At 51.4% G+C, this 25,450-nt stretch overlaps 1 protein-coding gene across 1 annotated transcript; it reads right to left on the reverse strand.

Annotated features, from left to right (window-relative positions):
- Positions 1–276: 276 nt before the first annotated feature.
- On the reverse strand, positions 277–25,450 carry thbs3 (thrombospondin 3). The gene is made up of 23 exons (NM_001011401.1): positions 25,325–25,450; positions 20,454–20,660; positions 19,348–19,604; positions 19,051–19,153; positions 18,125–18,151; positions 17,700–17,782; positions 17,527–17,578; positions 17,207–17,355; positions 16,986–17,126; positions 15,843–15,920; positions 15,596–15,748; positions 14,245–14,355; positions 13,836–13,943; positions 11,484–11,643; positions 11,283–11,401; positions 9,261–9,313; positions 4,981–5,174; positions 4,563–4,741; positions 4,020–4,068; positions 3,678–3,874; positions 3,083–3,255; positions 965–1,104; positions 277–839 (listed from the first exon to the last, which is right to left on the reverse strand). Exons 1-23 carry the CDS (start codon positions 25,410–25,412, stop codon positions 781–783), a joined length of 2,880 nt encoding a protein of 959 aa, NP_001011401.1. The 5' UTR covers positions 25,413–25,450; the 3' UTR covers positions 277–780.

Consider the following 25,450-nt stretch of genomic DNA (forward strand, 5'->3'; position numbering starts at 1 on the left):
TAAGTGAATCCAATCTCCCCCCAGTACTTACCCAGGTTCAGAGCTCTGATTCTCTGTACTTCCTGCTCCTGGGCTGCTCTCTTTCCCATGGTCAGGCAGGAATCTCCCCCTGGGTAAGTGAATCCAATCTCCCCCCAGTAATTACCCAGGTTCAGAGCTCTGATTCTCCCCAGAAACACTGCGCCCCTCAATGTCCCCTATAGCCTTCTCTCTTGCCCCCTCTGATCCCGGGTACCCCCAACCTCTTTGCCCCCCACAGCAATAAACAAAAATACATCAGGCAGTACAAAAACCTTTGGATTTTTATAAAGGACGGAACAATCCACAAGAAGCCCCATCGAGGGGAAGGGTGGCGCGACGGCGAGTAGATCTTCAGGTTGGTAGATACTTTGGGGGCTACTTACAGGCTGACACCAGAAGACCTTGTGCAACTCCAGTCGAGACCCCCCGCGCCACAAGCCACAGGTAAGTACAATTCTTGGCACCATTTAAATAATTCCAGCCCGATGGGCAAGTGATGTTCTCCTTGTGTAAGAACTTTCCAGCTTATCAGGACATGGACCAATAACCCACCCCAGCCAACCATACAGCCTCTTACATTGGCTACTAGAACCGCCACTGGGATGGGCTTCACTGGGCTTGGTACCGGCCCAGCAGCTCCTAAGATGGCGTCTGTTGGGTGTCCGCTGATCTCTTTGGGGTGGGCAGGGTCAGATACGAGCAGTTTGTTGATGAGAATATTGGTCTAAATTTGGGGCAAGGGGTCATCCTGTACGTTCCTTAATCCTTCCCTTCCTGTAGACCCCGTCGGTACGGTTCAAAGTCTTCTGGAATTGTGTCTGTGTGGGACAAAGAGACACAGGGTGAATGAGAGAGTTCACCAATCTATAGCCCTTTATAGCAAGGTAACTCCTACACAGTGGTGCTGACACAGACCCTCAGGTCTCAGTAGGAGCCTACTCACCATTACACCGGTACTGTAAGTTGGACCAAATGATGTTCTCCTGGGAGAAGCAGAAGACCCCCAATCGTCCCCCTCGCATATTTGTGTCTATAATTACTCCGGAATCAGCCACCAGGTCAACTCCTTCATAAAGCTTTACCCTGAGGGGGGCAAGAAGGCACATATCAGCCTACAGTTACTGTTGCCTTAGAAGTGGACCTCTTTGGTGCTTCAGGGATCTCCTTCATTGCAATCTGACCCAAGACCTACTGGAGACCTTTCTATGGCAAGTCAGCTGTACATGTTGGAGCAAACCGAGACGGTTACAGGGGAAACACATGACTTTAGATGTCTAGTTTAGATGTCTCCATTTGAGATACCTCTTTAGATATCACTTCACTTCAGGCATCTCTGTAGCTTATAGATCTGTCTAGGGTTCAGGGTTGAAGACGTCTCTATAGGTTTAGATGTCTTACTAGATCTCTCTTGATTTGAATTTCTCTATAGGTTTAGATAGTTCAGATGTCTCTGTTTTTTCTCTTACCTGGTACTCTAGTTCAGATGTAGCTCTAGATTTAGATGTCTCTGTTTTTTCACATGGTTCTCTAGTTAAGATAGCTCTCTGGTTCAGATGTCTCTTTAAATAGTTCAGATGTAGCTCTAGTTTATATGTCTCTGTTTGCATGGTTCTCTAGTTTAGTTGTATCTTTAGGTTTAGATGGCTCTCTAGTTCAGATGTCCCTTTAGATAGTTCAGATGTCTCTGTTTTTTCTATTACCTGGTTCTCTAGTTCAGATGTCTCTAGATTGTTCAGATGTAGCTCTAGTTTAGATGTCTCAATTTTTTCTTTTCCATGGTTCTCTAGTTTAGTTGTATCTCTAGGTTTAGATGGCTCTCTAGTTCAGATGTCTCTTTAGATAGTTCAGATGTAGCTCTAGTTTAGATGTCTCTGTTTATTTACATTGTTCCCTAGTTTAGATGTATCTCTAGGTTTAGAATGCTCTCCTGGTGTCTCGATAGTTTAAATGTCTCTCTAGTTTAGATGTATTGTTTGGTTTAGATGGCACTCTAGCTCAGATGTCTCTTTAGATAGTTAAGCTGTAGCTCTAGTTTAGATGTCTCTGTTTGTTTACATGGTTCTCTAGTTTAGACGTATCTCTAGGTTTAGATGGTTCTCCCGTTGTCTCTTTAGTTTAACTGTCTCTCTAGTTTAACTGTCTCTCTAGTTTAGATGTTTCTGCAGATGAGAGAGCCCTGGATCGGAGCTCCAGTTGAACAAAACAGACAGAAGGAGCTACATCCCCAGAATAGAGAGTGCGAGCATCACCCCCTTTCCATGACTTCACCTCTCACAGAAGCCCCAACGGGGAGGGGGAATGGAAGGATGAGAGCGCTAATGGGGGAAGCTCAGCACGGGGTCACTGCCAGGAACGCGGCCCAATCCAGTTCCCAGAGCCAGGACCCCGCTGCCCAACCCCGGCCCATTGTTCTCCTCCTTTCCATATGAAAGGCATTCCTGACACGGATTGGGTTGCTGTGGCGATGCCCAAAAGGACGCCAGGACCCGGCTCCCCACTGACCTCATCGCTTTAAAGTACAATAAAGTGACAGAGTGTGTGTGTGGCACGGCCCCTTTTGTGTGGGACCCCCACCCCCCCTCCCAACGAACCCACCTCCTGAGGGTTTCTGGGAAGGAACTGTAACTCCTTCCTGACCAAAGCTGAAACTAGAACCTTCTGTAAGAATAGGAACCTGTAGAATGAACTAATAGAGGACTACGAGGAGGTCCAAGCAGCCCCCCATCTTACAGCAGCCCCCCAGAATCCACAGATTGCCAGTCTGGGCCTGGTGATATCCCATTGCCTGTCTACCCACCAGTCTACCAGGCTTCTGACCCCCCTCACGCACCTTCTGAGGGTTTCTGGGAAGGAACTGTATCTCCTTCCTGACCAAAGCTGAAACTAGAACCTTCTGTAAGAATAGGAACCTGTAGAAGGAACCAATAGAGGACATTAAGTGGGTCCAAGCAGCCCCCCATCTTACAGCAGCCCCATTGAACCCACAGATTGCCAGTCTGGGCCTGGTGATATCTCATTGCCTATCTACCCACCAGTCTATCAGGCTTTTGACCCCTCTCACCTGATGTAGCCCACTTGGGGGCGATGCATGAGCTGCCAACGATAAGAAGTCTTGTCCTTCCAGCCAACGTTACGAGGGTCCTTCCACAGCAAACGGACCTGGTCTTGGGTGTGACCGGTGTTCCACAGGGCATTGCGAAGCTGCTCACCGGGGCCCGTTGTGGATTTCACAGCCTGAAATATGGGAGGAAGGGGAGGCTGAATCGGTAGGGGAAGGTTGGGTTGGGGTATTATACTGAGGAATAACCCGAATGCTGTGCCACCATTTTGTTACTCATAAGTTACAGGACCTGTCTTCTGGGCACCATGAGATCCTTCTGATCCTCTCATGGTCTGGAGGAACATAACGATAATGTGATAGGCACATGTTCTCTCCTAACCATCATTCCAGGACCTCTGGGCACAGTTGCCCACTAGTTAGATGGTTCCATATCTCCTCCTACCAAAGCCTCAGGGTTGTTGTACCCATCAGTTTTGGCCACTTTGGCAATTCTGACCTCTCAACCTGCTGCTGGTTGAGGTCAATGCTGGTAATAGAGAATGTTGTAGCTTCAGGGTTCAGGTTGAAGTATATGGTAGCACCAGCTTTGTCTCACCTTTAGCTGCAGTCCCGGCTCTGCCACAGCTCGGAAGGGGGTTGCCTGCCAGTAGGTCTGCTCTGTCTGTTTCCACATGACCACGTAGAAGCTGGAACTGTCCTGGTAGCTGAAGATAAAGCCGGCATAGTCATCGTCGGTCACCGTATTTACGTGGAATGTGCCCTCAAAGTCCACCCCGTTGAAAGCCGTATAACCTGCATGGAGGGCACAGAGAGATACTCCATAAGCCGTGGCAGATACGGGAGGTAGAGGCTGGCGGAAAAGAGGAGGCAAAGGAGGAACCAACAGGGCCCAAATGGGTTTTTTGGAGGACAAGGGGCAGAAGGGAACAATTCTCACCAACTGCCAAGCCAGGGTCACTGTTCATTGTCTGCACAATCTCCATTCCCTAGAGAGAAAGAGAGAGAACATCTTAGTATCCACATTCCTCATGTCTCCTACTTCCTTCAGCTATTCTGTTTAGTATGGGAGCTGGTCAACCCACTTACCCCCTGGTACCTACCCTAGTGGAGAACTCTGATTCTCTGTACTTCCTGCTCCTATTTTCTTTCCCATGGTCAGATAGAAACCTCCCCCTGGGTAAATGAACCCCATTCTTTCTGCCCAGTACTTGCTGGGTCTTGGTCAAGTCAGGTGGTTGCAACATAGAACATTGGAGGCTTTCTCCATGGGATCAAGGTGTGACCATGGGAAAGAGAGCAGCTTTGGAGCAGGAATGACCTACACCTGTAGAAGTACTTGGAGAAGACTTTACTATCAACTGCCCAAGTCCACTCATCCAGACTCCTAAGATGAAGGCCTGGTACACAAGCAGTAATGGTGGTGGCCACCCTTCTCCTGGGTTCCATTAGATCCTTATTATTCCGTATGATGTGAACCTACCTGATTCAACACAACCCAATTAGGGTCTATCTGGGCGTCGCCCTCAGGGTCCAAGATAACGGTCTGATAGGCTCTGAAGTCGGTGAGAGTGACTTCTGCACTTTCAGGACAGACGTCCAGGGGGTCGATGACGGTGTCGTTATCAAAGTCTTCCTCACACACATCTCCAACCCCGTCCCCTGGCAGAGAAATCACAACAATTAGAATCACGGTGGGAGAAGATATGGACCATGTCCCTCTCCTGGTGTCCCCATTGGAGAACGTGTTTAGTACCCTAGAGTGGTTCTGTATGTACATCGCTGGGCGTAGCAGGAAAGGGGATGGGCACAATATTGCCCCAGTCCAACGTGCTAAGGTAGGAACACCCCACTCAGTGTAGGGTACAAGCGGTGGTTTCATCTCTACAGCCCTCACTCACCATCCGAGTCCTTCTGGTTGGGGTTATGCATCAGCCGGCAATTGTCTGGCCCTGGTGGCATGTAATCAGGGATTCCATCATTATCATCGTCTTGGTCGCACTCGTCTCCTTTCCCATCGTTGTCCGAGTCTAACTGGGAGCTGTTGGGGATATCGGGGCAGTTGTCTTTGGTGTCCTGGTGGCCATCTCCATCCCTACAGAGCAGAAAGGATTCAACAGTTATTGGGACTTCTACGGGACTCATAGTGGCCCCTAGAAAATATTAGACAGTTATTGGGAATTCCACAGGACTCATAAAGGCCCCCAGAAAAGATTAGACAGTTATTGGGACTTCTACAGGACACGTAATTGCTCCCAGAAAAGATCTGATAGTTATAGGGACTTTTAAGGGACTTGTAAAGGCCCCAAGAAACAAATAGACAGTTATAGTGACTTCTGTGGGACTCCTAGTAGCCCTCAGAAAAGATCCAACAGTTATAAGGATTTCTAGAGGACTCATAGTGGCCCCCAAAAAAGATTAGACAGTTATAGGGACTTTTGTGGGACTCCTAGTGGCCCCCAGAAAAGATCCAACAGTTATAGGGACTTCTGTGGGACTCATCGTCACCCCCAGAAAAGATTAGACAGTTATAGGGATTATACAGGACTCATAGTCGCCCCCAGAAAAGATCAGACAGTTATAGGGACTTCTGTGGGACTCATAGTCACCCCAGAAAAGATTAGACAGTTATAGGGACTTTAAAGGGACTCCTAGTGGCCCCCAGAAAAGATCCAACAGTTATAGGGACTTCTGTGGGACTCCTAGTAGACCCCAGAAAAGATTAGACAGTTATATGGACTTCTAGAGGACTCCTAGTAGCCCCCAGAAAAGATTAGACAGTTAAAGGGACTTATAGAGGACTCATAGTGGCCCTCAAAAAAGATTAGACAGTTATAGGGACTTCTGTGGGACTCATAGTCACCCCAGAAAAGATTAGACAGTTATAGGGACTTCTGTGGGACTCATAGTCACCCCAGAAAAGATTAGACAGTTATAGGGACTTCTAGAGGACTCCTAGTCACCCCCAGAAAAGATTAGACAGTTATTGGGACTTCGATGGGACTCATAGTGGCCCCCAGAAAAGATCCAACAGTTATAGGGACTTCTGTGGAACTAATAGTGGCCCCCAGAAATGATCAGATATTTATAAGGACTTCTACAGGACTCATAGTGGCCCCCAGGAAATATCTGACAGTTATAGGAACTCCTATGGGACTTATAGTTGCCCCCTCAAAAGATCCGACAGTTCTAGGGAGTTTTAAGGGACTCATAGTGGTCCCCAGAAAAGGTCATACAGTTATAGGGATTATACAGGACTTGTAGTGGCCCCCAGAAAAGATCCAACAGTTATAGGGACTTCTATGGGACTCATCGTCACCCCCAGAAAAGATCAGACAGTTATAGGGATTATACAGGACTCATAGTCACCCCCAGAAAAGATTAGACAGTTATAGGGATTATACAGGACTCCTAGTAGCCCCCAGAAAAGATTAGACAGTTATAGGGACTTCTAGAGGACTCATAGTGGCCCTCAAAAAAGATTAGACAGTTATAGGGACTTCTGTGGGACTCATAGTCACCCCAGAAAAGATTAGACAGTTATAGGGACTTCTAGGGGACTCCTAGTCACCCCCAGAAAAGATTAGACTGTTATAGGGACTTCTGTGGGACTCCTAGTGGCCCCCAGAAAAGATCCAACAGTTATAGGGAGTTCTAGAGGAGTCCTAGTGGCCCCCAGAAAAGATCCAACAGTTATATGGACTTATACAGGACTCGTAGTCACCCCCAGAAAAGATCTGACAGTTATAGGGACTTATACAGGACTTGTAGTGGCCCCCAGAAAAGATCCAACAGTTATAGGGATTATACAGGACTCATAGTCGCCCCCAGAAAAGATCAGACAGTTATAGGGATTATACAGGACTCATAGTCACCCCAGAAAAGATCAGACAGTTATAGGGACTTCAAGGGAACTCATTGTCACCCCCAGAAAAGATTAGACAGTTATAGGGACTTTTAGGGGACTCCTAGTGGCCCCTAGAAAAGATCTAACAGTTATAGGGACTTCTAAGGAACTCCTAGTGGCCCCCAGAAAAGATCCAACAGTTATAAGGACTTATACAGGACTCGTAGTCACCCCCAGAAAAGATCTGACAGTTATAGGGACTTATACAGGACTTGTAGTGGCCCCCAGAAAAGAACCAACAGTTATAGGGATTATACAGGACTCATAGTCGCCCCCAGAAAAGATCAGACAGTTATAGGGATTATACAGGATTCATAGTCACCCCCAGAAAAGATTAGACCGTTATAGGGACTTCTGTGGGACTCCTAGTGGCCCCCAGAAAAGATCCAACAGTTATAAGGAGTTCTAGAGGAGTCCTAGTGGCCCCCAGAAAAGATCCAACAGTTATAAGGACTTATACAGGACTCGTAGTCACCCCCAGAAAAGATCTGACAGTTATAGGGACTTATACAGGACTTGTAGTGGCCCCCAGAAAAGATCCAACAGTTATAGGGATTATACAGGACTCATAGTCGCCCCCAGAAAAGATCAGACAGTTATAGGGATTATACAGGACTCATAGTCACCCCAGAAAAGATCAGACAGTTATAGGGACTTCAAGGGAACTCATTGTCACCCCCAGAAAAGATTAGACCGTTATAGGGACTTTTAGGGGACTCCTAGTGGCCCCTAGAAAAGATCTAACAGTTATAGGGACTTCTAAGGAACTCCTAGTGGCCCCCAGAAAAGATCCAACAGTTATAAGGACTTATACAGGACTCATAGTCACCCCCAGAAAAGATCTGACAGTTATAGGGACTTATACAGGACTTGTAGTGGCCCCCAGAAAAGATCCAACAGTTATAGGGATTATACAGGACTCATAGTCGCCCCCAGAAAAGATCTGACAGTTATAGGGACTTATACAGGACTTGTAGTGGCCCCCAGAAAAGATCCAACAGTTATAGGGATTATACAGGACTCATAGTCGCCCCCAGAAAAGATCAGACAGTTATAGGGATTATACAGGATTCATAGTCACCCCCAGAAAAGATTAGACCGTTATAGGGACTTCTGTGGGACTCCTAGTGGCCCCCAGAAAAGATCCAACAGTTATAAGGAGTTCTAGAGGAGTCCTAGTGGCCCCCAGAAAAGATCCAACAGTTATAAGGACTTATACAGGACTCGTAGTCACCCCCAGAAAAGATCTGACAGTTATAGGGACTTATACAGGACTTGTAGTGGCCCCCAGAAAAGATCTGACAGTTATAGGGACTTATACAGGACTCATAGTCGCCCCCAGAAAAGATCCAACAGTTATAGGGATTATACAGGACTCATAGTCACCCCCAACAGTTATAGGGACTTCTAGGGAACTCATTGTCACCCCCAGAAAAGATTAGACTGTTATAGGGACTTGTAGGGGACTCATAGTGGCCCCCAGGAAAGATTAGACAGTTAGAGGGACTTATACAGGACTCATCGTCACCCCCAGAAAAGATCCGACAGTTCTAGGGACTTCTGTGGGACAGAGGGGTACATCCGAGTTTAGGGTTAATAAGTTGGGCCCATTAGATGGCGCTGACGGGCTTTGAGTTGATTTTGGTCACAGAGCCAAGCGGCTGCGCTCATTGCCAGTAGGCAGATATAATAAAGGCATTCTGTAGCCGGGGCAATAACCAGTAACAACGTATAGAGCAGGAATGTGTCTCCCAGGCTCCTTCATGGGAATGGAATGTGCAGATGTGTAAAGGGCAAGTAAACGCTAAACCCTCTCCTTTCCAAGGTTTAATACACGGTCGAATTCAGACGGTGGCAAACCAATCCGTGTCCAGGAATTATGGGGGGGGGGGGGTAGGTCAATAATACTATTTATATAGTGCACTGCGGTTCCGCCGGTACAGAACCCCCAGGGAATGGGGCAGAATATAATCCTCCACTGTCTGGGATTGGGCTGGAAAGTTTGATTTGTACCGGCTGGGAGTCTGGAAATGTCTATTATTCACCATTTAGGTCCATAGAGGTAGGTAGGTAAGAATGACTAAGCTCCACCCCCTACCAGAAGAGAGGGCGGGGCCTGGAGCTGAGATAGGAAGTTAAGTATCAGTGAGCACTGGGGTTACAATGAAATGGACTTTTACAATGATAAAGATGGTTTTCATTTCATCCCCTCTCTGGTTGCTAGGCTCAGTGACCTTAGCAATCTTAGCAACCAGAAATTAAAGGGAAACTCACCTGTCCTGATTGGTATCACACATGTCCCCAACCAAGTCGCTGTCAGCATCTGCCTGAAATGAAGCCATTGTGTTAACAGTTATACCCCGAGAGAGGGCAGATTCCCCTGCCAGTTACCCCCCGAGAGAGGGCAGATTCCCCTGCCAGTTACACCCCGAGAGAGGGCAGATTCCCCTGCCAGTTACACCCCGAGAGAGGGCAGATTCCCCTGCCAGTTATACCCCGAGAGAGGGCAGATTCCCCTGCCAGTTACACCCCAAGAGAGGGCAGATTCCCCTGCCAGTTACCCCCCGAGAGAGGGCAGATTCCCCTGCCAGTTACACCCCAAGAGAGGGCAGATTCCCCTGCCAGTTATACCCCGAGAGAGGGCAGATTCCCCTGCCAGTTACACCCCAAGAGAGGGCAGATTCCCCTGCCAGTTACACCCCAAGAGAGGGCAGATTCCCCTGCCAGTTACACCCCGAGAGGGCAGATTCCCCTGCCAGTTACACCTCGAGAGAGGGCAGATTCCCATGCCAGTTACACCTCGAGAGAGGGCAGATTCCCATGCCAGTTACACCTCGAGAGAGGGCAGATTCCCCTGCCAGTTACCCCCCGAGAGAGGGCAGATTCCCCTGCCAGTTACCCCCCGAGAGAGGGCAGATTCCCCTGCCAGTTACACCCCAAGAGAGGGCAGATTCCCCTGCCAGTTACACCCCGAGAGGGCAGATTCCCCTGCCAGTTACACCCGAGAGAGGGCAGATTCCCCTGCCAGTTACACCTCGAGAGAGGGCAGATTCCCCTGCCAGTTACACCTCGAGAGAGGGCAGATTCCCCTGCCAGTTACCCCCCGAGAGAGGGCAGATTCCCCTGCCAGTTACACCTCGAGAGAGGGCAGATTCCCCTGCCAGTTACCCCCCGAGAGAGGGCAGATTCCCCTGCCAGTTACCCCCCGAGAGAGGGCAGATTCCCATGCCAGTTACACCCCGAGAGAGGGCAGATTCCCCTGCCAGTTACACCTCGAGAGAGGGCAGATTCCCCTGCCAGTTACACCCCGAGAGAGGGCAGATTCCCATGCCAGTTACACCCCGAGAGAGGGCAGATTCCCCTGCCAGTTACACCTCGAGAGAGGGCAGATTCGCCTGCCAGTTACCCCCCGAGAGAGGGCAGATTCCCCTGCCAGTTACCCCCCGAGAGAGGGCAGATTCCCCTGCCAGTTACCCCCCGAGAGAGGGCAGATTCCCATGCCAGTTACACCCCGAGAGAGGGCAGATTCCCCTGCCAGTTACACCCCGAGAGAGGGCAGATTCCCATGCCAGTTACACCCCGAGAGAGGGCAGATTCCCATGCCAGTTACACCCCGAGAGGGGGCAGATTCCCATGCCAGTTACACCCCGAGAGAGGGCAGATTCCCATGCCAGTTACACCCCGAGAGAGGGCAGATTCCCATGCCAGTTACACCCCGAGAGAGGGCAGATTCCCCTGCCAGTTACACCCCGAGAGGGGGCAGATTCCCCTGCCAGTTACACCCCGAGGGCAGATTCCCCTGCCAGTTACACCCCGAGAGGGGGCAGATTCCCCTGCCAGTTACACCCCGAGAGGGGGCAGATTCCCCTGCCAGTTACACCCCGAGGGGGGGCAGATTCCCATGCCAGTTACACCCCGAGGGGGGGCAGATTCCCCTGCCAGTTACACCCCGAGGGGGGGCAGATTCCCATGCCAGTTACACCCTGAGAGAGGGCAGATTCGCCTGCCAGTTACACCCCGAGAGAGGTCAGATTCCCCTGCCAGTTACACCCCGAGAGAGGGCAGATTCCCATGCCAGTTACACCCCGAGAGGGGGCAGATTCCCCTGCCAGTTACACCCCGAGAGGGGGCAGATTCCCATGCCAGTTACACCCCGAGAGCGGGCAGATTCCCATGCCAGTTACACCCTGAGGGCAGATTCCCCTGCCAGTTACACCCCGAGGGCAGATTCCCCTGCCAGTTACACCCCGAGAGAGGGCAGATTCTCCTGCCAGTTACCCCCTGTGTGCCCCTTACCTGGGTGGGGTTACTGGCCTCGGGGCAGCTGTCACAGGCATCCCCCACCCCATCAAGGTCTCGGTCAGTCTGCAGGGGGTTGGGCACTTTGGGGCAGTTGTCGAGCATGTTGGGGATCCCTGGGGGTACAGAGAGACAGGGGGGCATTAGTGTGGGGCACGGAGCTGCCTGTAGGGGGCAGAATGATAATAATAATCTCACCGTCGCCATCAATGTCATTGTCACAGGCGTCTCCCTCCCCGTTGGCGTCCGTGTCCCTCTGGTCGTTATTGGGCACATTGGGGCAATTGTCACAGGCGTCTCCAAACGAGTCGGTGTCCGAGTTCTGCTGGTCCTTGTTGGGCACCAGGCGGCAGTTGTCCTGGCAACGGGGAGACCGACAGTCAGTGCCCCTTACTCACCTACAGTTACACCCTCATGTACTGTTACCCCTACAGTTACCCCTACACTTACCCCTACAGTTACTCACACACAGCTATACACTTACCCCTACAGTTAGCCCTATAGTTACCCCTACAGTTACCCCTATAGTTACCCCTACAGTTACCCCTACACAGCTATACACTTACCCCTACAGTTACCCCTACACTTACCCCTACAGTTACTCACACACGGCTATACACTTACCCCTACAGTTAGCCCTATAGTTACCCCTACAGTTACCCCTACACAGCTATACACTTACCCCTACAGTTACCCCTATAGTTACCCCTACAGTTACCCCTACACAGCTATACACTTACCCCTACAGTTACCCCTATAGTTACCCCTACAGTTACCCCTACAGTTACCCTACACAGCCTATACACTTACCCCTACAGTTACCCTATAGTTAACCCCTCAGTTACCCCTACACAGCTATACACTAACCTTACACTTTACCCCTACAGTTACCCCTACACAGCTATTACACTTAACCCCTACAGTTACCCTTTACACAGCTATTACACTTACCCCTACAGTTACCCCTACACAGCTATACCACTTACCCCTACAGTTACCCTACACAGCTATACACTTACCCCTACAGTTACTCACACACAGCTATACACTACCCCTACATTACTCACACACGGCTATACACTTTACCCCCTACAGTTACCCCTACACAGCTATACACTTACCCCTACAGTTACTCACACCACAGCTATACACTTACCCCTACCAGTTACTCCACACACAGCTATACACTTACCCCTACAGTTACCCACACAGCTATACACTTACCCCTACAGTTACTCACACACAGCTATACACTTACCCCTACAGTTACTCACACACAGCTATACACTTACCCCTACAGTTACTCACACACAGCTATACACTTACCCCTACAGTTACTCACACACAGCTATACACTTACCCCTACAGTTACTCACCACACGGCTATACACTTACCCCTACAGTTACTCACACACGCTATACTTACCCTACAGTTATCACAACAGCTATAACTACCCTACATTACCACACAGCTATACACTTACCCTACAGTTACTCACACACAGCTATACACTTACCCCTACAGTTACTCACACACAGCTATACACTTACCCCTACAGTTACTCACACACAGCTATACACTTACCCCTACAGTTACTCACACACAGCTATACACTTACCCCTACAGTTACTCACACACGGCTATACACTTACCCCTACAGTTACTCACACACAGCTATACACTTACCCCTACAGTTACTCACACACAGCTATACACTTACCCCTACAGTTACTCACACACAGCTATACACTTACCCCTACAGTTACTCACACACGGCTATACACTTACCCCTACAGTTACTCACACACAGCTATACACTTACCCTACAGTTACTCACACACAGCTATACACTTACCCCTACAGTTACTCACACACAGCTATACACTTACCCCTACAGTTACTCACACACGGCTATACACTTACCCCTACAGTTACTCACACACAGCTATACACTTACCCCTACAGTTACTCACACACAGCTATACACTTACCCCTACAGTTACTCACACACGGCTATACACTTACCCCTACAGTTACTCACACACAGCTATACACTTACCCCTACAGTTACACACACAAGCTATACACTTACCCCTACAGTTACTCACACACAGCTATACACTTACCCCTACAGTTACTCACACACGGCTATACACTTACCCCTACAGTTACTCACACACAGCTATACACTTACCCCTACAGTTACTCACACACAGCTATACACTTACCCCTACAGTTACTCACACACAGCTATACACTTACCCCTACAGTTACTCACACACAGCTATACACTTACCCCTACAGTTACTCACACACAGCTATACACTTACCCCTACAGTTACTCACACACAGCTATACACTTACCCCTACAGTTACACACACACAGCTATACACTTACCCCTACAGTTACTCACACACGGCTATACACTTACCCCTACAGTTACTCACACACAGCTATACACTTACCCCTACAGTTACTCACACACAGCTATACACTTACAATACAAGGGTTGCTATGGGGACTGACTGGTTTATATCACAGTAACCACCTCAACATTCTTGATCCCGTCCCCATCGGCATCTTCATCGCACTGGTCCCCAATTCCATCGTTGTCGGCATCTTCCTGCCCAGAGTTGGGCGTCAGGCGGCAGTTATCCTACAGAGCAGGGGGGGGTGTTACATACGGGGCAAAATCATCTTGTGGGGGGGGGGGCGAGAGAGCGGCCAAAACACCCTTTGTGTTGGGGTGCCCAGGGATTGGGGTGCCCAGAGATTGGGGTGCCCAGAGACTAGGGTGCCCTTGACCATAGGACCACGTCATTGCACCCAATCCCCATACATTCTACTGGCACGGACACTGTGATTTCCTATTATATCCACTCAATGTTTCCTTTATGGCACCCAATAAAGGGAACCCCCATACCCCCGGCCTCTCATTGGTCGGGACTGTGCCTTACCTGCCTGCAATGCTTATTGTTGTCTATACAAGGCATTGGCTCATCTGGGTAGCCATCCAGGTCAGTGTCTCGGCCACACGTGTAGCCATTCCCTGCCCAGCCGACATTACACTGCCAACAGAAACAGACATCATTTTACTTATCCATTGATGCAGCATAGAGCACCCATCCCTAGCACCCATCCCTAGCACCCATCCCTAGCACCCATCCCTAGTACCCATCCCTAGCACCCATCCCTAGCGCCCATCCCTAGCGCCCATCCCTAGCACCCATCCCTAGCGCCCATCCCTAGCGCCCATCCCTAGCACCCATCCCTAGCACCCATCCCTAGCACCCATCCCTAGCACCCATCCCTAGCGCCCATCCCTAGCGCCCATCCCTAGCGCCCATCCCTAGCGCCCAACCCTAACGCCCATCCCTAACGCCCATCCCTAACGCCCAACCCTAGCACCCATCCCTAGCGCCTTTCCCTAGCGCCCATCCCTAGCGCCCAACCCTAACGCCCATCCCTACCGCCCAACCCTAGCGCCCATCCCTAGCGCCCATCCCTAGCTCCCATCCCTAGCGCCCAACCCTAGCGCCCATCCCTAGCGCCCATCCCTAGCTCCCATCCCTAGCACCCATCCCTAGCGCCCATCCCTAGCTCCCATCCCTAGCGCCCATCCCTAGCGCCCATCCCTAGCGCCCACCCCTAGCGCCCAACCCTAACGCCCATCCCTAATGCCCATCCCTAGCGCCCAACCCTAGCGCCCATCCCTATCGCCCAACCCTAGCGCCCAACCCTAGCGCCCAACCCTAGCGCCCAACCCTAATGCCCATCCCTAGCGCCCAACCCTAACGCCCATCCCTAGCGCCCATCCCTAGCGCCCAACCCTAGCGCCCAACCCTAGCGCCCAACCCTAGCGCCCATCCCTAGCGCCCATCCCTAGCGCCCATCCCTAGAGCCCAACCCTAGCGCCCTACATAGATGTAGGTATCTCATGTGCTTTTCCTGCTTTGTGTGGTGCAGAAGACAAGAGGAGTCCACTGGGACTGGAGGAAAGGTTACCCTGGAATTACCCCCAGCGTGAAGGTGGCAGTAGCTTCAGGGGTCCCTTCAGCAATGGGCGCCCTTGTGCCTGATTTACTATAGGATGGGGGGTGGATTCACTGGTTCCTAGCGGAACTTTAGGGAAGGGCTAGGAGAACCTTTGGACATGGGTTCCATTACCGAGACCCATTATGTCTACTGGTGAAGATGAATAAACACAGATAGATGTTCATCCAGTGGCCAATAGTGAGTCCCATCACGCCGGTTGCCATAGCGCAGACCCTGGGGGGGGGTACCGATGATTTAATGGTGAGCTCTTACTGCGCACGTGATGTCTCCGCTCCTCTCAAACACACAATGCCCATTCAGGTGGCACGGGTTGAAGGCTGGGCTGGCGCAGGATTTCTTGGGGGCACACCCTACCGTCTGGTTACCCACAAAGCCGGGCTTGCAGGGGCCACATCTGAATGATCCCTGTAGGAGAAGGTAGAAATGGACAGGAACATGAGGGGTAAACGTTGGGAAGTCAGAAGGGAGGGGGCGGGAGGGGGCAGGAGGGGGAACTTACCACAGTGTTGGTGCAGATGGAGTTGGCGTCGCACCCTCCGTTGTTTCCATCGTTACATTCGTCAATGTCTTTGCAAACCTAAAGCAGATGGTTAATAGCGAGACCACCATTAACCACCACGCTGAACCCCAGACCCACCATTAACCACCACGCTGAACCCCAGACCCACCATTAACCACCACGCTGAACCCCAGACCCACCATTAACCACCACGCTGAACCCCAGACCCACCATTAACCACCATGCTGAATCCCAGACCCACCATTAACCACCACGCTGAACCCCAGACCCACCATTAACCACCACGCTGAACCCCAGACCCACCATTAACCACCACGCTGAACCCCAGACCCACCATTAACCACCACGCTGAACCCCAGACCCACCATTAACCACCAAGCTGAACCCCAGACCCACCATTAACCACCACGCTGAACCCCAGACCCACCATTAACCACCACGCTAAACCCAGACCCACCATTAGCCACCACGCTGAACCCCAGACCCACCATTAACCACCACGCTGAACCCCAGACCCACCATTAACCACCACGCTGAACCCCAGACCCACCATTAACCACCACGCTGAACCCCAGACCCACCATTAACCACCACCCTGAACCCCAGACCCACCATTAACCACCACGCTGAACCCCAGACCCACCATTAACCACCACGCTGAACCCCAGACCCACCATTAACCACCACCCTGAACCCCAGACCCACCATTAACCACCACGCTGAACCCCAGACCCACCATTAAGCACCACGCGGAACCCCAGACCCACCATTAACCACCACGCTGAACCCCAGACCCACCATGCTGAACCCCAGACCCACCATTAATCACCTTGCTGAATCCCAGACCCACCATTAACCACCATGCTGAACCCCAGACCCACCATTAACCACCACGCTGAACCCCAGACCCACCATTAATCACCACGCTGAACCCCAGACCCACCATTAACCACCACGCTGAACCCCAGACCCACCATTAACCACCACGCTGAACCCCAGACCCACTATTAACCACCATGCTGAACCCCAGACCCACCATTTACACATTGGGCTCATCTCAACCCAACACTTTAACCAGTGATGCCCTTTCCATGTTCGTGGCACTCGGCCCTCTCCCCGTACCTGTTTACTGGCTTTGGCGTAGTCCACTCCCACCCCAGACACGGTGTTGCCCTTGTACCCCCGTGGGCAATGCTCGCAGCGGAAGCCCGGTGACGTGTTGATGCATTTGGAGCCAGAGAAACAAGGGTTGGCGTGGGAGCACTAGATTGGGAGAAGGTATTGATTAGAGACCCCCATGGTATTGCCTCCCACGTGACCCAAGGTTGCCCCATCAATGTTACCTCATCTATATCGGCACAGTGGGTGCCATTGCCTTGGGATCCCGGCGGGCAGGGGCCACAGCGGAACCCCGGATACTCATACGTTTCCATACAGTCGACTCCTTGAAAGCAGGGGTTGGGGTTACAGCGGGAGCGGTGCTCATGAAACCCTACACACAATGAGAGGAGTTACATTGTCAGATAAAGATGGCGGCTGAATGGGTCCTGTGTGCCCCAAATGAACATGTATGCCCCGCCCCTGGGGGAGCGACAGTGGCCCCTCTCAATCTTTCCCTGGGTAGGGAATAACTGGGTCAGAAATGTGCCCAATGCCCCCTTACCGCACACTTGGCATTCCATGATGGTGTTCCTGATCAGCGACATCTCTTTGACCTGAAGGAAAAACCACCATATTACGTTAGATGGACAGTACGTCCGCCATGATGTCTGCATCCCATGGGGCCCATCTCAGCTTAAGCCCCACCCCCCCGGGTCAGTCTGTCTGTGGGGTTACCTGGTCTCGTATGTCCTCTCTCAGCTCCGCTAACACTTTATTGAAGAGAGTCATTTGGGCGATCAAAGCTTTGGTGTGCTCACCTGCCGAAAAAAAAAAGTTAAACCAGAGAAACCCATTGGTCAGTTTCATTCATTGCCCAAACATTGGCCAAAGCCTTTGCACTGTGTATGAAAGCTATTCGTTTCAAGGGGAAGTATCGTGTTTATGTCACATCCAGGCCATGATGAGCCACTAGTGATAACTCGGTGGAAAATGGGCTTCTTGGAACCTGAAGAAGCACTTGGATGAGTGGACTCACTAGCGAGCCAACTGGTTGGTACATTCATTAAACTAAACAGAAATCTCTAGAAAATTCCCCCTAAAAGCTCATGATAGAAGTGGAGCGCCACGTAGATGTTCTAGGGATAAACAAGTGGACTTACCAAGGATAGAATTGACCACTCCGTTGACTGATGGGAGAGAAAATAACGAGAAAAGATGTGAATTTCCTTCCAAACACAGAACAATTAATAATATTATTTATCAGCCAATCAGCTGTATCCCTATCCAGAACATTACCCAGAACAACTCAAGGTTCCAATCATACGCTCTTACCTCCCCCAACTCATACAATCCCAGCGTCCCATCAATGAGATCTTCCATAACGTCTTCCTAATGTTCCTCAGCCAACCCAACGCCACTGTCTGTCGCTTCTTTCCTACAACACTTCCTCTCGTTTGCTATTAATTACCTCTTCGTTATCAAGTCACACAGTGACTCTCGTTTCCCTCCAAATAACCTCCCTGTCGGGACAAGTTCCCCATTGTATTTGCTGCCAACAAGCATCTCCCTGGTCATTTCACTCATTCTTGTGCCAGGTTGGGTTGTCCATCCCTTGTTGTCACTGGTCGCTGTTCATCTTCTCACCATTAGGGATAATAAGCTTTTTCTGGCCAAGTTGACAATCCTATGCTCCTCCCCAAACACAAGAGGCTACTCTGGATTCTTCTCTTATTTTCTGATTGTCTTTCCTGCCCAAGTTCTCCTTCGTTATCTCCTGTCACCAAGATTAGTAAATTCTCCATCTATCATCTGTCCCACCAACCAACTGTCTGCTGAAGTAATTTCTAAGGTCCTTCCTCAGGGATATCCCACCACCACCAGCCATAACCACTCTCCATTGCTCCATCTCTCTGACCAAACATCCCACTAGTATTTCCCCTCTCGTTTGTACTCTGAGAGCCACATATCCATCATCCATCTATGGCTCGACACTTGCCCTGTAAAAATGATTCTTCATTTCTCCCAGATATACCCCAAGCCACTGTATTTGTGCGTTCATGAGAAGAGCAGAGAACGTTCCTCATACCTGTGTTGTGAATGGACTCATCTTCCTGGAAAGGGCACTCACTTAGAGCCCCCACGCGACTCAGGGACCCACCGAGGATCAGTTTCATGGACTCTACAGATCCCTGTGCAAAATGGCTCAGTTAGTTTCAGAGGAAGTAAAGTCCGAACTTTCTAAACTAATGGAATCAATGGGCAGCAGATAAAGTGCTTGTCGGCTCTCATCCTCTGGTCATTGATTCTCCTGCCCTTCCAGATACCCAGGCCCCTTCTGGTGTGACCTGGTCCAAGGTCACACCAGAAACCCCTCCCATGGTACCTGCATCCTTAGGTAGGCTTTGTGTCCAGAGCGGATATCCCCAGACTCCACCTCAAACTGGGGAATGATCATCATTTCTGGAAGCCCCAGGCTGGTGTCCACCTGCTTGCAGTCTACGTACAATTCCAGAGAGAGAGTGTCCCCCCGGAAGCCGCTCACGCGGAGGATCATTGTGTGCATATTCCCATCTGACAGGTTGGCATTCTGTAGACTGACGGCATGAAGCTTGGAGTCTTCCCTCATGTAACGCACTAGCACTGCAGGGGGGGGTCATAGAGAAAACCATTCATGGATCCCAGGCTGGGGTGGTCTTCAGAAATCATGCAAGTCATCAAACTTCCTTCCATTCTTCTCTAGGTACCGCCATTACTTCCTAAACCCATCCTACGGTCGCCCACCCATAATTCAATTGTGGAGAAATGGGGTGAATGGCCATTGGCACCCCTAGATACTCAACTTGAAGGTCATTTAGGTTGACATTTGAACCTTCAGTAGACTCATGACTTTGCTCCCCCAGATATACTTGACGCTATGACTACATGATCGATATTGCCTATATATGTACCCATTTTTATAAGCTAAGGGGGCCCCTGACCAAAGGGTGACCTTCAAGTTGGGCAAGAGTTCGGCAACCATTGGTGTAACCCAACATTCAACCCAACCCCATTCCCAGTGACCAAAGGGTGACCTTCAAGTTGGGCAAGAGTTCGGCAACCATTGGTGTAACCCAACATTCAACCCAACCCCATTCCCAGTGACCAAAGGGTGACCTTCAAGTTGGGCAAGAGTTCGGCAACCATTGGTGTAACCCAACATTCAACCCAACCCCATTCCCAGTGACCAAAGGGTGACCTTCAAGTTGGGCAAGAGTTTGGCAACCATTGGTGTAACCCAACATTCAACCCAACCCCATTCCCAGTGACCAAAGGGTGACCTTCAAGTTGGGCAAGAGTTCGGCAACCATTGGTGTAACCCAACATTCAACCCAACCCCATTCCCAGTGACCAAAGGGTGACCTTCAAGTTGGGCAAGAGTTCGGCAACCATTGGTGTAACCCAACATTCAACCCAACCCCATTCCCAGTGTCTCACTCCCTTCCCTCTCACCTTTGTTGATCTTGCCCACTATGGAGGCCTCCAACCATTTGGTGTTATCCTTTTTGGAGTAGAGGCCAAACAGGACCCCTCCTGCCTTGGGGGGCAGCCGGAAGGTGGACAGGAAGTAAAGGTCATTGACCGCCAGCAGCTCCGAGCGGATCTTTTCCACCACGCCGGACATGTGCCGGGACTCGCTGACCGTCAGGAGGTCGATCACTGTGAACCCATTGGAGAAGACTTGTTACTCAGTTGGATATCAGGACTCCTATTGGTGCACTTATTGCTGATTGGTTACTGCCCTGGTGCTTAGTGCTTGATTTCCTGATGGGTTTACCCCAAATGATCACCTCTAATGACCCCCTAGTGGCTATTTAGCTGCATGTCGGACCTACTTTTACTTCAAACAGTGACCCCCGGTTCCTTCTCATCAAGGATTTGCCCCATGTAGCCCCATTAAGGATATAAATGGATTAAATCCCACTTACCCGCCCAGAGTGCCAATTTGTCCTCCCCCAAGTCATTAATGAACAGTGGCCCCAAAACAGAACCCCATTAAGAACCTCAGTCCAACGAGAGAACGACCACTGACCCCTCTGTACCCCAACAACTAACTGCACCATGACCAACACAAACTAAAGGTCCAGTCTGCTATTTCCCCTTTATTTTTATGTTCATTTTTACTGTTTTTAATGATATATTTGCCCCCATCGTTACACAAAGAACCCCCCAGTTCCAGATCCCGTTCCCCTCCCAGAGCAGAACCTGAGGAAGGCAAAGAGATGGCACCCGCTGGGCACAACCCCACACACCGAGGCGGCTCCCGTTGGGTACAAGGTGGCACTCAGGGGCACACACTGTTCCTACTGGGTTTCCCAGAAGCCATTAGGGAGGGAGGTGCCAGGCGGGGGGGTTTATGGAGGTGCCACACACCTCAGAGATTTTCCGCAGGTGGGAAAGTCAGCCCCCCCAGCAGCCCCCCATTCAACCACAGCGGATTATTAATCCCCCAGGACTCGTGTCCTTCCCGGCTCTGAATCTGCCTCTTTATCCTCTGTGGCGCAGACTGGAGACACTGACTCACTCCCTCCCGCGCCAGTGCCCACATCCCCTGCTGGCAGCGCCACCCCCCCCTGGCACCCAAGGGCCACTGGGCACCCTGGGCAAGGGGCAAACAAGGGAGAGTAGCGGGGGGGGTGCTTACCTTGAGGTGGTATCCCCAATATCAGCCCCTCAGCTGGAGCTCCCCCTACTGGGCAGTTTAGCAGCAATGGTACCAATCCCAACAAAGGCAGGGAGCCCCCAGTACAGTAGGTACGTCTGGCCCCACCATTCCCATCACTAGGCATATAAGCTTGCACTCGTGTACAGACTACCCTTCCCCGCCCACACTGGGAGCCACTTTATTATGCACCCCCCCCCCCCCCGTGCCAAATCACTTTCCTGATACCTTGGCGCAGTTCTCGCCTTTCCCCCCAGCCCCGGGGTAGATTTCCCTGGGGTAGGTACCATCTTCCCTCTCCTGGCACCCCCAGCTTCACGTCCCAGAGGTACCACTGGTGAAGAACATGGAAGACAGCAGCCACCCTTCTGCCCCGAGGAAACCTACCCCAGGGTGGTAGAACGGGAGCAGCGGCCGGGGGGCTACTGGGGCAACCTGATATAGCGGCACCCCTCAGTGACTTTGGCTTTACTTGGCCTTTAATAAGCGCTCAATGCCACATCTCTATATAATGCCCGGGCAGTGGGGCAGATTTACGGCTGCTGCAGACTGGGCCGGTTCCCATGAAGCCCTGTAACGTTTACCTGAGACAAACAGCAAAGGGCTTTATAGGTGTTTGCTGTAAGGGGGGGGGCGGCAAGAACACAAATAATCTGTTTGCCCCCCCCACACACAGCTGAGCACACAGGCCCCTCTCGTGCCCCCCTGGAGCCCACATGTCTGGGGCAAATCTAACACAGGCTGCGGGGGGGGGGGGGCAAGAAGAAACGGAATTTTAACACCTATTATTTACCCCCCCCCCCAGGCTCAGTGTCGGTAATGGGGGGGCATTCCTTCCCCTTTGCTTGGGAATCTGTTACATCATCAGCCGAGTGGAAACTCCAGGAACACGGACTGGGGCAGAATTGGCAGCTCCGCCAGAAATCCCCCCGCCCCCCCCACAGCCAGGAATGCAGGGTCAGCCCCCCCCCCCTGGCCAATGGGAGCGCCCAAGGTACAGACTGGCATCACTGTAACTGAGCCTGGCATTCATTCCTGGGGAACTGCCCTACTGATCTACGGGGGCATCGGGGGGACACACATAGGTGGCAAATAATCAGGGAAAATGTAGCTAAATATGATAAAATGGTTTAATGAGATTTCTGCTATTCTGTATAATTCAGCCTCCAGCCCTGTCCCTTTATATGGCCATGTACTTCTTGTACACGGGGGAGTGTATTTCCTGGTACCCATGTGACTGTCTCTGCTTCCTTTGCACGGGGGAGTGTATTTCCTGGTACCCATGTGACTGTCTCTACTTCCTGTACATCGGGGAGTGTATTTCCTGGTACCCATATGACTCTACTTCCTGTGCATGGGGGAGTGTATTTCCTGGTACCCATGTGACTCTACTTCCTGTGCACGGGGGAGTGTATTTCCCAGTACCCATGTGACTGTCTCTATTTCCTTTGCTTGGGGGATTGTATTTCCTGGTACCCATGTGACTGTCTCTACTTCCTGTGCACGGGGGAGTGTATTTCCTGGTACCCATGTGACTGTCTCTACTTCCTGTACATCGGGGAGTGTATTTCCTGGTACCCATATGACTCTACTTCCTGTGCATGGGGGAGTGTATTTCCTGGTACCCATGTGACTCTACTTCCTGTGCACGGGGGAGTGTATTTCCCAGTACCCATGTGACTGTCTCTATTTCCTTTGCTTGGGGGATTGTATTTCCTGGTACCCATGTGACTGTCTCTACTTCCTGTGCACGGGGGAGTGTATTTCCTGGTACCCATGTGACTGTCTCTACTTCCTGTGCAAGGGGGATTGTATTTCCTGGTACCCATGTGATTGTCTCTACTTCCTGTATATGGGGAGAGTGTATTTTCTGGTACCCATGTGACTGTCTCTACTTCCTGTACATGGGGGAGTGTATTTCCTGGTACCCATGTGACTGTCTCTACTTCCTGTACATGGGGGAGTGTATTTCCTGGTACCCATGTGACTTTCTCTACTTCCTGTACATGGGGGAGTGTATTTTCTGGTACCCATGTGACTTTCTCTACTTCCTGTACATGGGGGAGTGTATTTTCTGGTACCCATGTGACTGTCTCTACTTCCTGTACATGGGGGAGATTATTTCCTGGTACCCATGTGACTGTCTCTACTTCCGGTACATGGGGGAGTGTATTTCCTGGTACCCATGTGACTGTCTCTACTTCCTGTACATGGGGGAGTGTATTTCCTGGTACCCATGTGACTGTCTCTACTTCCTGTGCACGGGGGATTGTATTTCCTGGTACCCATGTGATAGTCTCTACTTCCTGTATATGGGGGGGGAGTGTATTTCCTGGTACCCATGTGACTGTCTCTATTTCCTGTACATGGGGGAGTGTATTTCCTGGTACCCATGTGACTGTCTCTACTTCCTGTACATGGGGGAGTGTATTTTCTGGTACCCATGTGACTGTCTCTACTTCCTGTACATGGGGGAGTGTATTTCCTGGTACCCATGTGACTGTCTCTACTTCCTGTACATGGGGGAGTGTATTTTCTGGTACCCATGTGACTGTCTCTACTTCCTGTACATGGGGGAGATTATTTCCTGGTACCCATGTGACTGTCTCTACTTCCTGTACATGGGGGAGTGTATTTCCTGGTACCCATGTGACTTTCTCTACTCCCTGTACATGGGGGAGTGTATTTTCTGGTACCCATGTGACTGTCTCTACTTCCTGTACATGGGGGAGATTATTTCCTGGTACCCATGTGACTGTCTCTGCTCTCCCTGTGGCAATAGAACAGCAGCCCAATCTTGCTTTATGGCAAGGGACAGTAGGTATGCACTGTAACTGAGGGCCCATTTGCTGCACTGCTGACTGGGAGCTGAAGGACTAGGGTAGGAGAGAGGAAAAGAACAAACAAAACTACTGAGATTTGCTGGAAATACATGAAACTTGTGGCAGTAGAAAAGCTCAGGGAAAAAGAGGGGTTGGGTGCTGTGTCAGGGGGTGCAGCTCCAATACTTTGGGGGGGTAGTTAGTGGACAGGAGGGGGTGCCCCAGTGGGGGGTAGTTAGTGGGCAGGAGGGGGTGCCCCAGTGGGGGGTAGATAGTGGGCAGGAGGGGGTGCCCCAGTGGGGGGTAGTTAGTGGGCAGGAGGGGGTGCCCCAGTGGGGGGGGGGTAGTTAGTGGGCAGGAGGGGGTGCCCCAGTGGGGGGGTAGTTAGTGGGCAGGAGGGGGTGCCCCAGTGGGGGGGGTAGTTAGTGGGCAGGAGGGGGTGCCCCAGTGGGGGGGTAGTTAGTGGGCAGGAGGGGGTGCCCCAGTGGGGGGGGTAGTTAGTGGGCAGGAGGGGGTGCCCCAGTGGGGGGGTAGTTAGTGGGCAGGAGGGGGTGCCCCAGTGGGGGGGGGGTAGTTAGTGGGCAGGAGGGGGTGCCCCAGTGGGGGGGTAGTTAGTGGGCAGGAGGGGGTGCCCCAGTGGGGGGGGTAGTTAGTGGCACAAGGGGGTGCCCCGGGGGGGGTAGTTAGTGAGCAGGAGGGGGTGCCCCAGTGGGGGGGGTGGTTAGTGGGCAGGAGGGGGTGTCCCGGGGGGGTAGTTAGTGGGCAGGAGGGGGTGCCCCAGTGGGGGGGGGTAGTAAGTGGCACAAGGGGGTGCCCCGGGGGGGGTAGCAGGCACTTACCGTGCACCTCTTGCCTGGCTGCCCGTGCCCAGCACACAAGGCAGGAGAGAAGCAGCAGTAGGAGGAGGTCTCGGCTCTGTCTCGCCATCCTGGGCTCCCCCGTTGCACTCAGTCCCGGCAGCTCAC

This window comes from Xenopus tropicalis, chromosome 8 (assembly GCF_000004195.4).
Source record: "Xenopus tropicalis strain Nigerian chromosome 8, UCB_Xtro_10.0, whole genome shotgun sequence".
NCBI classification, from domain to species: Eukaryota; Metazoa; Chordata; class Amphibia; order Anura; family Pipidae; genus Xenopus; species Xenopus tropicalis.

Coding starts and splice junctions, on each gene's coding strand:
- thbs3 (NM_001011401.1), bottom strand. CDS start 25,412: ATGGCGAGACAGAGCCGAGACCTCCTCCTACTGCTGCTTCTCTCCTGC. Junction 15,749..15,842: donor CCATCTGCACCAACACTGTG/GTAAGTTCCCCC, acceptor CTTCTCCTACAG/GGATCATTCAGATGTGGCCC. Junction 3,875..4,019: donor TGACCCTGGCTTGGCAGTTG/GTGAGAATTGTT, acceptor CCCTCCATGCAG/GTTATACGGCTTTCAACGGG.